General features: G+C 38.8%; 1 protein-coding gene across 1 annotated transcript in view; it reads right to left on the minus strand.

Annotated features, from left to right (window-relative positions):
• Positions 1 to 1,923: 1,923 nt before the first annotated feature.
• LOC121188902 (NACHT, LRR and PYD domains-containing protein 12-like) overlaps positions 1,924 to 15,498 on the minus strand; it is a gene marked incomplete at its 5' end in the record, with an annotated part of 61,602 nt that continues 48,027 nt past the window's right edge. Inside the window, one exon of the mRNA XM_041048850.1 lies at positions 1,924 to 2,525. Coding sequence (XP_040904784.1) covers positions 1,924 to 2,525 — 602 coding nt within the window. The remainder of the gene's footprint in view (positions 2,526 to 15,498) is intronic.

Here is a 15,498-nt window from a genome sequence, read left to right on the forward strand (position 1 = left end):
CTTTTTCATGCAAGTGAGATAGAGACAGACCTCTGATCACTTCTGGATCTGAGCTCATTCTTGTACCATCAGCACTAAAATAATCAGCCCTGATGAGAAGTATTACTTCCCATCTTTTATACAATACATAATGTATTGACAGTGTATCTGTCTTCTGTCTCCTTTGTCCTGGATCTTCTTCTTTGGATCAAAAAAATGCAGGTAGAACACGACTTGTTTTTTCATCTGGTGTGTGAGTTGACATGAAAGTGCATTTGTCTGTGGTTTAGTTTGTGTTTGATAGATTTCCTTTTCTTGTGTTTATGGATACAGATGAAGGTATTACCTCTACCTGTTAAACCATCCAAAGCAGCTCTGCAGTGTTTCCATCTGTGTTCATGTTGCTGTTTGAGGGTTAAGACTTGGTTTCAGGGTTAGAATTGGGTTTTGGTTAGGGTTAGGGTAAGGGCTAGGGAATGCATTATGTCAGCAAGTGTCCTCACAAAGAGTTAAGTACCAGTATGTGTGTGAGTTTCTGTGTCTGTTTGTCCTTTGATGCTTTTGCAGTGATGTTACTACCAGTGCAAACCAAACATTTTCTGCTGTTGCTTCTTCAGGTTAAAAGTTTTCCACTGGAAAATCAGATGCTGCATCAGCTGTGAAAAAGTTAGTGTGTTTTTTTTTTTCATACCCACACAAATGAGGTGAGGATCAGGTGCTACAGACAAGTGTTCTGTTGGACTGAAAGAATTCTTTTTTCTTTGTCAGTAACAACACTGAAATCCATCCCTGCCTGACTGTTCACATTGTTCAAACTCAGTTTTACAGATTTCCTGTCATTAAAACCTGCTGATTCAGCTGGTTATGGAGTCCAAAACAAATTTATTCAGCCTGTTTAAACACAGGTTACACTTCAACTACTAAATTCTCACACAATCAAATAGAGCAACACATTTCCTACTTCTGCTCCAGGAAGCCTGAACTCCTCATTGCTCCTCTTCACAAATGAAACTAGTTTCAAAGCTTTTCTAGCCAAACATGACAGGAACTTTTCACACTGACATCTGGAGGAAAGAAACACCGTGATCTGGACATTCATTAGAAATCAAGACACCTAGAGGTCAGGAGCTTTCAACTTAGTGTTCAGTGTGAGACATGAGTGGATGCACTGTGTGAAATGAATGAGAACTTTCTCACTAATGAGGGAACGTAATGAGGAGGACTTGTTTTTTCCTACAGTGATGAGACTCTATTAGCAGAAGTATAAAACCCAGGAACTGCATGCAGTTAGACATTTCACTGAACTGGCAGTTGTAAATCTTTTGTCTTGTGATGTAAAATGTCTTTTGATGTTGGAAAAACTTAATATTCTGTAAAAATCATCTTTACTTTCAGTGAAAGTGTTTTTGACTGAAGTTTTACCATCGAAAAATCCTGTAATTACGTTCAAATAACTGAGTATAAGCTGTTTTACAGTGATGGTACAGGTTCAGTGAATAACTGACTCAGTAATTTAGGATTTCTTCAAGGAAAAACTCACAAGTAATAAAGAAATAAACTAGACTCTCTTTGAACTGCAGCAGATACTCGAGCAGCTCTGAGATCACTCTGGCATAAAAACATTCATTCATTATCATTTGGTGCTGTGTCATGTAGCATACAATGGTTGGAGAGAGATGTCACTTATATTCAGTGCTGTTGGTCAAACATGATAGAGATGAAGGACTTTGCTTGTGTATATAATGTGAAAATATCAGACATGATTCATCTTCAGTTATAAAGTCTGAGGCTTGAGAACAGTTTGATATTTGTTTTAATCTTCATCATCAGATCACTTCTTTAATACAAAGCAGTGATCCTTCCATATTCTGGAGAAAAAGGACGACATGGCCCAGTGGACCATGAAACCACCAAACCTCTGTGACTTCATTTCACTCAAACACTTTATAAAGCTTTGCTCAGTGTCTTGCACTTCATGATGATGGGATTGAGTGCCACCGGGTGGTAGTCACTGAGGCTGTCTAGGGCTGATTTCTTGGGGACAGGGATGATGGTGGCTGACTTTAGGCAGGCAGGGATGCTGCTCTGTGACAGGGACAGGTTGAAAATGGTGGTGAAGACCGGTGCCAGCTGAGACCTATAGAGCACCTTCCCAGCTACTTTATCTGGACCTGCAGCCTTGTTGGGATTCAGGGTCATGAGCACCTGTCTCACCTCATATTCCTGTACAGTCAGTGGATCACTGTGGGGGGGTGGTGGGGGGTGAGATGATGGAGCTGTGGTCCCTGCAGTCGTCTCAAAGGGAGCAAAAAAGCTGTTAAGTTGTTCTGCTAGTGAGACACTTGTTTCTGCAGTGGTCACCCCACACCCCCTGTAGTTCATCAGGTTCTGTATGCCCTGCCACACCTGCCGTGGGTTATTTGCAGAGAGGTGGTCCTCTATTTTCCTCTTGTAGTCCACCTTTCCTTCTTTGATCCCCCTCTTCAGGTCAGTTCTAGCAGCTCTGTACCATGCCCTATCACCTGACCTGAAGGAGGAGTTGTGGACTTTAAGGAGTGACCGGACGTGGCTGTTCATCCAGGCTTTCTGATTGGAGAAGTCCCGGATGAGTCTTTTTGTTGTTACCTTTTCCACACAGAACCTGATGTAGTTCAGTACAGCTTCTGTGTGTTCAGCCAGGTCCTCGTGTTTGAAGAGCTCCCACTCTGTCTGTGAGAAGCAGTGTTGGAGCTGAGTGAGTGCTTCCTCAGGCCCTGGCCCTCCCTAACCCTGTGACAGTGTTCCTATTGTTCATTCTGCAGTGTTTCTATCCAACTCTTTATAATTCAATATATTCAGACAGAACCAAATCATTCTGATATTACTTACAAACATTATGAGACTGTATATTTAGACAATACTTTTCACATCTTCTGAAGTCAGTGATGTGTTCACTACAGCAAAAAAAGGATTTCAATGGAACAATGTCTACAGAGCCTCTTACAGCTCTTTGCTTCTTCTACACAGTCATTATGACGAGTTCACCACAGAGAGAGATAAAAATATGGACTTGATGTAGAAAAAGAAGCCAGAAAATCTCTGTAAGACTGTTTTACATTTCACATTTTAGAAAAAAAAAACGTCATTATTTTGTCTGATAAAAGGATCTAGACAAATGAAATTACCTTAAAAAAACACAAAGTACAACTACTTCTCCATCTATGAGGTGTTAATAATTGGATCACATCTGACACAGCAGCTGCTACTGTTAAAACTCCAAACTCTTTATAACTGTTGCAGGTTTTAAGGTATTTAATAGATTATTTATTCAGATTATTAATATGTTTTGTAGATCCTGTTTAATATTTAGCACTGCTGTTTCTGACACAACTACCAAAGTATTATTAAAGCTGCTACAAATAAAGCTACAACTACTCCTACTGATGAATGAATGAATTGAGTTGTACTGTAACATGTTCACCTCTGCTGAACACTTTATAATATAACAGGTCTTTAGGAGGGTCTACCCCACCCTAACCCAAACCCTCTGACAATGTTCCATCCAAACTTCTTCTTCCTACTCTTCATATTGAAATGTTCATTGTAATATTCATACATGTTGCATTGTTTATTCATCTGACAGCTAAATGAATGTGTGTTCCACTGGTTTCAGGCTCCAGAGCTCAGGAGATGTGAAAGTTTGGGTTGTAAATCACTCACATTATATCAGAGCACTTTAAAACTGTGCACTCCTGACCTCTAGTGGCTGGAGTCAGTATGACATGCTCTCACATACACCTTCTAATGCACGTTTGAACTTATTCATCAGTTAATAAATGTATGTTATAAATTTAAACATTAATTTAAAGGAAAATGGGAAATTTATCAAACAAAAAAATTTCTTTAGATAAACTAAAAATTAGGTCACAAAAAACAAAAAAATCATCAAAAAAAAAAAAAAAAAACCCAGAAAAACGTACTTTTGATTGGTATTTTCTGTCATTATAGTGACATATGAACTGTGGGAAGAACATGTTGGGATGGAATATTGTCTGTAGACCCTCCTAAAGCCTTTTACCTCTGTCATGGAAGTTATGCTAATTTGGTCTCAATCGACAGAATTATTACATTTAGAAATGTTTTAAATGGTTGAAATACTGAGCTAAATACTTTGGGACTTATGTACTAAGATGCACTAAACTTATATACATAGGAAGACTAATTCATTTTTCGTTTTTTTTTTGATTGTAGAAGAAAATGAAAGTTTGAAGGAAGGAGTTGGAAAAAAGACTTACCAATACTTTTTTCACTTTTAAAAGTTTTTAAAGAAAGTGCTATTAAATTAAACTTATCTAAATACTACAAACAGTTACATTTATCTTACACACTAAAGAGAGCAGAAACTTATCTATATACGAAAAAGAGTTGAAACTTATCTGTGTGTGTGTGTGTGTGTGTGTGTGTGTGGCAGAGGGACGGTGAGCACCAGGCTGGGGGACGGGCCAGAGGGACAAGTGCATGACGTCATCCTGCTAAACATCAGCCACAGGCTGTGGGAGGACTCTGGGCTGGATCATTTTACAGAGACAGAGAGTGGAGGAGAAGGAAGGTCAGACTGGATCAGCTACACCCTTTAGACTGCTGCAGTAGAGTGGGACAAATGTGTGTGGTGACCACTGAGCCAGGATAAAATGCTTCTGACCAACACAAAGACAGGAGGCAGATGAAAACCAACACTTGTCTATACATTTAGAGCACTGACCTCCTGCTGGACACTGTCCGGTATGGCCTGTGGAGCAGAGGTGGAAGGCTGGGTGCTGGGGCTCTGGTCCAACAGGACAGCAGGAGTCTCACAGTGTCTTCTCGCCTAGGGCTCTGGAGCTGGTCTCCTGCTCCCTCGGTCTCCTCCTGCATACAGCAGCAAAACAAGTCCATTGTCTACACAACATCTTTGTCTTTTCTTGAGGGTCATAACTGTGTGATTGTATCAGTGTAGAATTTGATGGGTTGATGATTAATAATTATTTTGTATTTTTCAACTAATCATAAAACTATTTACAGTTTTATGCCACATGTGCTCGTGAGTGTTGGTTTCCCTTCAATCTTACATGAACATTTTATAAAATGTAACCAGTGGAATCACTGAGGTTAATGACAATTACACTCATTTAAAAACATTAGGTATTAAAGCACTAAATCAAACTAAAGATAATCTTCAAAATCTGATTATTTCAAATCAGCACAAGCTCATAACAAATCTAACAGGATCCACATTTTTGCCCAGACAGTAAAAGAAAGGAGTCTCACCCTGTTGGTGCCGGTGCTCATCTGGCTCCTGGTGGACTCTCTCCTCCAGTAGCTGTGGTCACAGAGGTGAGAAGGCAGATCACACACTGGAATCATTAACACAGAGTTTAGGATGGAGCTCTGCTTAACTCAACTCAACTCAACTCAACACAACTATATTTGACTCAACACTCAATAAATGTGTTACTCCCTTCAACCTGCTGAGCTCACTGATGTTTCCCTTCATTAGAAAAACATTTTTCTACTCTGTGTGGAAATGTCCCTTTTTTTTCTCTTTCCTTTCCTAATTTATCTGCTTATTTCTTTATTCATTTCTGTAATATCACATTAAAACTGACAGTACAGAAACAACACCAACATAAAAAGTCATCACTTATACACTGGCCAATAAAATAATGAATGTGGCTTCATCTACAGAAAAATGTCCGGCTCAAAGTGGAAACTACTGTATCTTTAAAAGCAGCATTTTACTGAAGGTGGAGGATGAATGCAAACCTGTGTAATATGCATGATTTAATTTTCCCTAAGAAGCTTAAACCAGCTAACACTGAATGTGTTTGCTTTAAAAGCAGGTTGACAGCTGGGCAGGGTTACTTCTGTCTGAAAGTTACATTTAATCAATAAAATAAATGAATATTATGCTTTGATTGGGTTGAATGATTTTATCCTTTGCATTTAATCTCATTGTGGAACAAACGCTATTGATTTGCTCTAAAACATGAAGGAAAGAAAAAAGTGGTGTGGAACTTTGTATAAAGAAAACTATGGATTTGACTTTGTTCAATAAAATGATGCTGAGCTTCTGTAACACAACAGATTGTGGAGGATACTTTTGTTCCATTACTCTGTGTGAATTTACAGCAACCATAGCAGCTCATGCAGAGGCACATTAAAGGCTTTACCGTGCACAGTGACCACAGTAACCCTGACTAAAAAACTAAATACCTGAGGCTGTGACGTTCCTGGTACGTTTATCCTGCAAAGAAGATCAAGGGAGATCATGGCTGGATAAAGTCACTCTGGGCAGTGGGGGCAAAAATGATGTGTGGCCCCACCTGAGTCCTCTTTACCTCACTCTATATGTCCTACACCAACTAGTGATCTTATGATGGAAAACTACAAAGCCCCAGGTTTGATGTGTGTTAGTTTAAGATCATTACAAAAAAGAGAGAGATGATAGAGAGGCTCTCTCTCATTTCATTTGATATTTATAAAACTGAGACACAAGGGGGTTTCAGGGTCTGAGGACCTATAGGGCAGCCTGCTTGGCCTGGTTGGCAGTTCAGCCCTGAACATTTCCAGTTTGTCTCTTTTTCTTGTACTATATGGACACAAGGCTCATTTTCTAACACAGCATAGTCCGAATTTTTTATTTGTCACCTTTCTGTTAAGGGCTAGTTCAGGTTTCCCTCCTCCTTCCTTTTGTATCCTGTATGTCCCCTGCCTTGTGTGTATTGTTTGTCCTCGTTTGTCTGTTTGGTCGGTGGTGGTGGTGTGTGTGTGTGTGTGGCTCTCTTGCCAGGATTGAGCGTGGGGACGTCACGTTCTCAACCAGTAACTGACACAGCTGTTCTGAGTCCGTCATCAGCCTTCTATCTTCCACTCATGATTTAAGCTGGCTCCTCAGTCCTGTCGTCGCCAGTTCGTCTGACCACGTCTACGGTAGACACGTTGGCTCTGAAACACTTACTAAGTTACTTACCTGTGTTTTGGATTCCCGTTGTAATTCTTGTACTCATCTTGTCCTCCCTCTGTTCTTGTAGTATCACCTGTCCATTCTCCACTGCCAGGATAATCATTCCCGGACACCTGCTCCCCCCGCTCCATCAACCATTCCACCCATTACCTTCTACCTGCAAAGGACTTTGCCTTGCCTCAGCCGAGAGCAGCCTCACTTCCCCACCACGCCATTTTCTCAATAAAAGTGAACTCTGCACTTCATTGTCTCAGAGTCCTGCATTTGGGTCCTTCCTGGTTAACACAGTTGCTTCCCACTTCGCCACAACACTTTCATCCCATTAAATGTGAATGAGTACCATCATTTTTGAAGCTGTTGCACAGGTGTCTACCTGTATGTGTATTTTTCCTGTTGTTGCTGTCTCTCATTTGACTTGTTTACTAATAGTTTATACAATAGTTTGATCAAGTGTAGTCAACATTTCACTTTTTTATTTTTATTTTTTTTACACAAGCTGATCTCCTAAATCTATTCAATATCCCATATATACATTGTATGTTTGTTTTTGTTATAAACAACCAGTCCATCTGTAACTTCCTGTATTGTTCACTTTATTGCTCTGCTTGCTAAAAAAAAAAGAAAAAAAAGAAGGGATTTTAAATCTCAGTGGGTTCAAATGATTGAAAATAGTTCTATTAGTTTCACAGACTTGCAGTTAATACCCACTCTGTTTTCCTGTTTCAGTCGTTCTTTCTCATCTTTTCTTGTAAACCTTCATTTTTGCATCCTCAGAGTTAAAAGCCAACACCTGGAAGTCACTCTTTAGTGCCTCACTGATCTGAAACAAGGACAATAAAAACATATAGTGGGTACGGAAAGTGTTCCCATTTGCTAAAATCATTAGCATGGTCATCAAAGTTCATTTTTTTTCCCCTCATTAATGTACACACAGGCCCCCATATTGACAGAGAAACACAAAATTGTGGAAATTTTTGCAGATATATATTAAAAAAGAAAAACTGAAATATCACACGACCATAAGTATTCAGACCCTTTGCTCAGTATTTAGCAGAAGCACGCTTTTGAGCTAATGGCAACAAAGAGTGAAAAATCTAAGGGGGTCTGAATACTTTCCATACCCACTGTAAGCTCATTATTTCAGATTTATTCATACAAAAGTCAGTTATCACCATGGGTCTAAAAAAGCTACAGTGACAGATGCAAATAATGACTGGACCATACAGAAAAACATGTTTCTATCACATTAACCTGTAGCTCTTTCTTTCCTACACTGATGCATATCATATATCATATATCATATCATATCATATCATATCATATCAGTACAGGTGAGTGATGTCTGTCGCGTTCAACAACATGATACCAGGAAGTCAAAGTGGAAGCACTGAGATCTAAAATCATTCTGGGACGGATGTGACTTCTCTCTGTTAGTTTCAACAACATAGTGTCCCAGTATTCAGAATAAAATCCATAAATAAATGAAGATATTTTCAATAGCTAACTGTTGTTGTGAAGACATTTGAGTCGCAAGGACTTTTGATATGTATTTTACAAGTAAATTAAGATATATACAAACAAAGTATTAACATTTATACAAAACACCTTGCAGTTTATAAAATAAGTAAAAATAGTTCTATGCAGCTGAATAAAATATTTAAATGCTGCCTTCACATTACCTACTTTTACTTTGATAATTAAAGAACATTTTGCTGACAATGCTACAGACATTCACTTAAGTAACATCAGCTGCTAACAGTAATGTAAAAGACAGTTTACATGACATTTGTTCATCACACAGGTGACACAGGTCCAACATGATGCCTGTCAGTCAGAGCAAGGTAAAGAGACTGAAACATATTTAATTAGAACGTTCATCAGGACTAAAGAATAAGAAGTATGGTGAATAATAATATATGTCTTGTGTACTTTGTACAGCAGACACATAATGATGCCTCAACTTACTGCATAACTATGAACCTCCAAGATCTGCAAGACAGAAAAAAATAATGTGGAAATTAGCTGCAATTCTCCATCACACCACATGATGGAGCTGATTAATCTGATTTATCACTTTGGGTTCAGCATCTGTGAATGAATAAAAAAAGACAGAGTCCAGGTGGAGGGTGGAGGAGGTGGAGGAGTCTCAGTGTGTCTGCAGAGACTGTGTAGAAGGACAGAGCAGCAGCAGAGCAGTCCAGATACACTGATGATTCTCTTTCAGATCCAGAGGAACACACAGGGATGATGGTGGACTTGACAGTGGAGCTGTTCTCAGAGCAGTTCAGACTGCAGCACTGAGAGTCTTCTCCACTTCTTCTGGTTCCTCTGTCAGTCACTGCTGGATGAAGCTCTCCTCTCCACTCTACCTCCCAGTAACATGGACCAATCAGAGCCTCTCTACACACAAGCTGCTGCTGCTTCAACCTCTCTGGATCATCAGGACACAGCTCGTCCTCTCTCAACACACACACTGTCCTCTTCACTCTCTCCTTTAGAAAGATCACGGCCTCCATCTATTGGGAGAAGAAGACAGACAACAGAGGTGATAAATCAGTGTTTACAGAGACTCACTTCATCAGCTGTCAGTCACTGATGCAGCACATCCAGTATAAAGAGCAGCAGGGACTTCAGTCCTGTTCAGAGCAGAAGTGGAGCAGCTGTGTAGTGTAGCAGCTTCCTCTCAGCTCTCATGTTAACGTATTGGAGTGAAGACACTGAGCTGGAAGCTCACACACCTGCAGAGACTTTTAGCATCAAGTCTGTTTACTCTGAACATTTCACTCAAGTCCACAGTGGAAATAAACTGCTGAGTCATGAAGCTTCATTACTGCACAAACAGTTTAGTGATGGATTCACTGCTGTTACATGTCAACTCATGTTCCATTTAAAGAAAGAGTCTCTGTGTGTTGATGAACATCTGATCTGCTTCTGAAATATCAGCTGACAAATAAACATGGAGGCTGTCACTGAAAGTATCTGACAGATGGACACATATACAGATGTGATCACTGGACTTCAGCAGAGGTTCTGCTCTGTATCAGACCACATGCTGACAAAATGTCATGATGCTTCTCTGAAATCAGAGCCAGTGATTTGCAGGCTGCAGTCAGACTGATCTCAGAGCTGTGACAAAGATCAAACTCATCAATTCTTTACTGTTGAAATGAGACAACAAACAGTCTCAGATTAGATGTGATGGAAGGACAGTTGGACCAATGAGGACAACTGTCTCTACACATCCTGTGAGACTGTCAGCTGTGATCCAGCTTTATTTCCTGTTGACATGAACACAACAACAACAACAGATCACAATGAGCTTGTGGCTGCTATGATTGGCTGACTGTCCTCTGCGTCTCTGTCTTTCTGTCCCATCCTGAGGCCTGTCCCCGTTCTCCTCTCACAGCTTCAATGAGGAAAGCAGCCACTGAGAAGGTTGGAGGTTTACAGGAGACACTGGATCTTTGCTTTGATACGAACTGTGTTTAGGACAATACTGATGAAAGCAGCATGGACTGACTCCAACCCTCTACTGACCTCAGAGTCTGCAGTCTACAGTCTGGACTCTTCACAAGATCAGACAGATCCTTCACTCCTGAATCCTGCAGATTGTTTCCCCACAGGTCCAGGTGTCTCAGATGGGAGGGGTTGGACTTCAGAGCTGAGGCCAGAGAAGCACAGCTGATCTCTGACAAACTGCAGCCCTCCAACCTGAATAAAGAATAAATCACGTGGATAAAAATCATTTCTAATCCAATCAGATATGTCCTAATCAATGAGCTTTCACTAACATGAGTAGAGGGACTTTGTCCTTCTCTTATTGTGGATCATCATAATGTCAGCCTTCTACACACATCATCCAAATGTCACCACAACATTCATACAACAGCGACAAATACGAGTGTGTGAGTTCTGAAGGTTTCATTGAAGTCAACAGACATTATTCATGACAACTGACTGAAATGAAGTGAAACTGAAGGAATAATTCTTAGTCTGAGAGAAGAAAAAGTCACAATATGGAACAACAACTATTTCAAATCTCATTCATTCATTCATTCATTCAAGATAAATGGATTCAAGTTCTGGATGAAGACAAACCAGGTTCAGTTGTGGATTAAAGATATAAGATCTACAACAGTAACAGACAGTGAACTGACCTCAGAGTCTCCAGTCTACAGTGTGGACTCTCCAGAAAACCACACAGCAGCTTCACTCCTGAATCCTGCAGCTTGTTGTTGTAGTTCAGCTCCAGGTATCTCAGATGGGAGGGGTTGGACTTCAGAGCTGAGGCCAGAGAAGCACAGCTGATCTCTGACAAACTGCAGGACGTCAATCTGAATAAAGAATAAATCATGTGGATAAAAATCATTTCTAATCCAATCAGATATGTTCTAATCAATGAGCTTTCACTAACATGAGTAGAGGGACTTTGTCCTTCTCTTATTGTGGATCATCATAATGTCAGCCTTCTACACACATCATCCAAATGTCACCACAACATTCATACAACTATTCATGTCAACAATAATAATAATACATGTTTTTCAATTGATTTGTACAAATATTAGTTCTGAGGATCTTCTGTATATTGTTGTGATAAAAATGGACTTTGAACAACTCACACTGGACATTTTCTACACTTCATTTAGAAAACATTAGTCTGCTGACTGTGACAAATACAAGTGTGTGAGTTCTGAAGGTTTCATTGAAGTCAACAGACAACAGGTCAACAGGTTTTAGACTCTGGTTGTTTTACAAATCTGTTTAAATTAGGTAAAAAGGTCAGCTGCTTTTTCATTTTCAAACTTGCTTTGCTGTATGAATTTTATTCAACATGTTACACAGCCTGCCCATAACAAAGGCCACATTTTAGATCTATGTATTACCCACGGCCTGTCTGCTAATATTTCTTCAGTTGTGGATTCAGGCTTATCTGATCACTTCTGTGTCTTTTTTACTGTTCCTAATTGATAACTGAAAACCGATACAACCCCAAAATCTTCTTCTCAACCATGGATCATCTAATTAATCCTGTCTTTATGAAGACTGGCAGTCTGTCTAACAGCTTCAAATGTGAAGACTTTAGAGTCCACTTCAAAAATAAAACAGACTCTATCAGATGAAAATGATCTCAGTGTAAGCAGACAAATTCAGTCACCACAGAACCTTTGTATGAGGAAACACTGGAGAAATTCATCCTGGTTGATGCTGAGATGCTCGGTAAAGTCATTTCTCAATTAAAACCATCAACCTGCCCCTTAGATCCCATACCTACATCCTTTTTTACAACCTTTTATAGCTTTTTAATGAAGACTTACTTAACATAGCAAATGATTCTCTTCAGATCATTGTCTTCCCTGCTGCTCTTAAGACAGCAAGAGTCAAATCCCTTCTGAAGAGAAACAATTTAGATCCCTCCATACTTAAAAACCACAGACCAGAATCCAATCTACCATTTTAAAGTAACATTTTAGAAAAGCTTGTTTTTAATCAGTTGAATGGTTTTTTTAAACTCTCACAGTATTTTTGAAAAATACCAATTTGTCTTTCGGACCAGTCATAGTACTGAGACTGAACTAGTCAAGATTGTAAATGACCTCTTGTGATATATGGATATGAAAAAAAAAAAAAAACAGAACAGAACAAAACAAAACAAACAAACATCTGTATTAGTATCACTTCACTAAAATGCAGCTTTTGACTAAAGGTCACACCATTCTTTTAGACAGACTTCACATCCTGACTGGCCTCTCTGATACTATTAGGTACAAGTCTTATCTTACTGACAGAGAATTTTATGTTAGCATGGGTGAATGTTCTTCTAAAAGCTATAAATTAAATTGAGGTGTTCCCCAAGGTTCAATTTTAGGTCCTAAACTTTTTAACCTTTACATGCTGCCACTTGGAAATGTCATCAGGAGGCACTGCATCAGCTTCCACAGATATGCTGATGATACACAGCTTTACATTGCTGTGTCTCCTGATGACCCAGGGCCAATCCAGGCTCTTTTTAACTGTATTTTAGATATCAAGTTATGGATGGCAGAAAATTTTCTACAGCTCAATTAGGACAAACTCTGGCACTAAACGCCTGTAAACAAGTGAAAAACCAAGAAGTCATTTTGACTCAGACCTTAGTTTTGAGTCTCACATTAAAAATGTAATTAAAACTGCTTTTTATCATCTGAAGAACACTGCCAGAGTGCAACCATTTCTCTCTCAAGCCAATTCAGAGACATTGCTACAGGCTCTGATCACCTGCAGAACTGATTACTGCAACGCTCTGCTTTCTGGTCTCCCTAAGAAGAACATATCTCAGCTACAGGTGCTTCAAAATTCAGCAGCACGTGTACTGACAAAGACCAGACAGAGAGCACACATTACACTGATTTTAAAGTCTCTGCACTGGCTTCCTGTCTGCTTCAGAACTGATTTTAGGATCCCTTTATTGGTTTGTAAAGCTCTTAATGGTCTTGGTCCAATCTAGTTATCAGATTTGCTTTTAACCTATGAGCCCTCTAGAACCCTCTGGTCTTCTGGTAGTGGCCTTTTAATTAAACCTAAAGTCAGAACAAAAACTTATGGAGAAGCTTCCTTTTATTACTATGGACCAAGTCTCTGGAACAGCCTCCCTGAAGACCTGAGGGCAGCAGAGAACTCTGATACTTTTAGAAGCAAACTTGAGACGTGTATGTTTATTTCTTTGTCTGTTTATCCAAACATTTTAGTCTGGTTCATTACTCTTTTTATATTTATTTATTAATTTATTGTTTGTTTTTTGGTTTGTTTTACTGGATTTCTGGTTTTACTCAGATTTCCTCTGTTAACATTTTTCTGATCATTTTTCAAAACTTCAGTTTGATTTCTTTTAAATGATTCACTTCATCCTATTATCATTTTGATTGTTCATGTTATTTATGTATTTATTTTATATTATTTTGCTATTTAGATTATTTATCCTGCCTCCAGTGTTTTCTCATTGCAAAGCCTTGAGATTTATGATAGTGTTTCCTCAGTTCCTGTTTTTATTGGAAACTTAACTTAACCTTTACTTACTGATGGATTTTGGGTGTGTGTCTGTGTGGAGTGGAGGGACTAATACTGTGTACAGCACTTTTACTACAATGTATTTGTATGAAAGTGCTATAAAAATAACGTCTGATTGATTGAACTGACTGAAATGAAGTGAAACTGAAGGAATAATTCTTAGTCTGAGATAAGAAAAAGTCACAATATGGAACAACAACTATTTCAAATCTCATTCATTCATTCATTCATTCAAGATGAATGGATTCATGTTCTGGATGAAGATAAACCAGGTTCAGTTGTGGATTAAAGATATAAGATCTACAACAGTAACAGACAGTGAACTGACCTCAGAGTCTCCAGTCTACAGTGTGGACTCTCCAGAAAACCACACAGCAGCTTCACTCCTGAATCCTGCAGCTCGTTGTTGCAGCTCAGGTCCAGGTGTCTCAGATGGGAGGGGTTGGACTTCAGAGCTGAGGCCAGAGAAGCACAGCTGATCTCTGACAAACTGCAGGAACTCAATCTGAATAAAGAATAAATCATGTGGATAAAAATCATTTCTAATCCAATCAGATATGTTCTAATCAATGAGCTTTCACTAACATGAGTAGAGGGACTTTGTCCTTCTCTTATTGTGAATCATCATAATGTCAGCCTTCTACACACATCATCCAAATGTCACCACAACATTCATACAACTATTCATGTCAACACAGATTCATAACATGCTGCTGACCTCAGTCAAGTCTGGAATTAGAAGATAAAGATCAAATCAGACATGTTGGACTAAAAACTGACTTTGATTCACCACTGAAATGGATCAAACTTCAAATGTTCAGTCCTGATCCAGGAAAAATGTCTTGCTTGGTGATCACATGTCCCAAATAGAAAAGAACAGCTAGAAATAATTTTCAATTGATAATGTCAGACCAGGGATATAAAGTAGATAAGTACAATAATGATTTTTAAGTTTCTTACTTAATTAGCAACAAATTATTATTAGAGTGTGATGCATGTTAAAAAAAAGTAAGAGTGAATTAACTCTTTCAGCTTCCAAAGCAGGAAGGAGAAAAGCAGTTCACTTCTTATAGGCTCAGTCTGACTGAGATGTTCATTTATAATCATATGAAATCTTTAAGTGTGTGGACAGTTTTTCTAACAGACATCAGAGGGTTTAGTTTTAATCAACAATTCTCATCACAAAGTCTCCTCATGTTACTCTAAGCTGCAGTGATGCAATAAGAGTAAAAGCATCAACAGTGTCAGGAATTCTGTCAGATTAAAGAATCTTTGTTCACTTCAAATGAAACTAGAATATTTATTATGTTGTTATTTAGTGATAAACTCTCCTTCTGTTTGTTTTAAAACCAGAGTGAACACATGGAAAACCTCCAACAGAAAAATGATTCAACTCATCTAGAAAAAAAAAAATCTGTTGCTCTTTATTTTTTTGCCACTTTGTTATAAACACTTTTGTCCCATTTGGGATCCTGTAGGAATGATGATTC

Source organism: Toxotes jaculatrix, chromosome 10 (assembly GCF_017976425.1).
Source record: "Toxotes jaculatrix isolate fToxJac2 chromosome 10, fToxJac2.pri, whole genome shotgun sequence".
In the NCBI taxonomy this organism is placed as follows: domain Eukaryota; kingdom Metazoa; phylum Chordata; class Actinopteri; family Toxotidae; genus Toxotes; species Toxotes jaculatrix.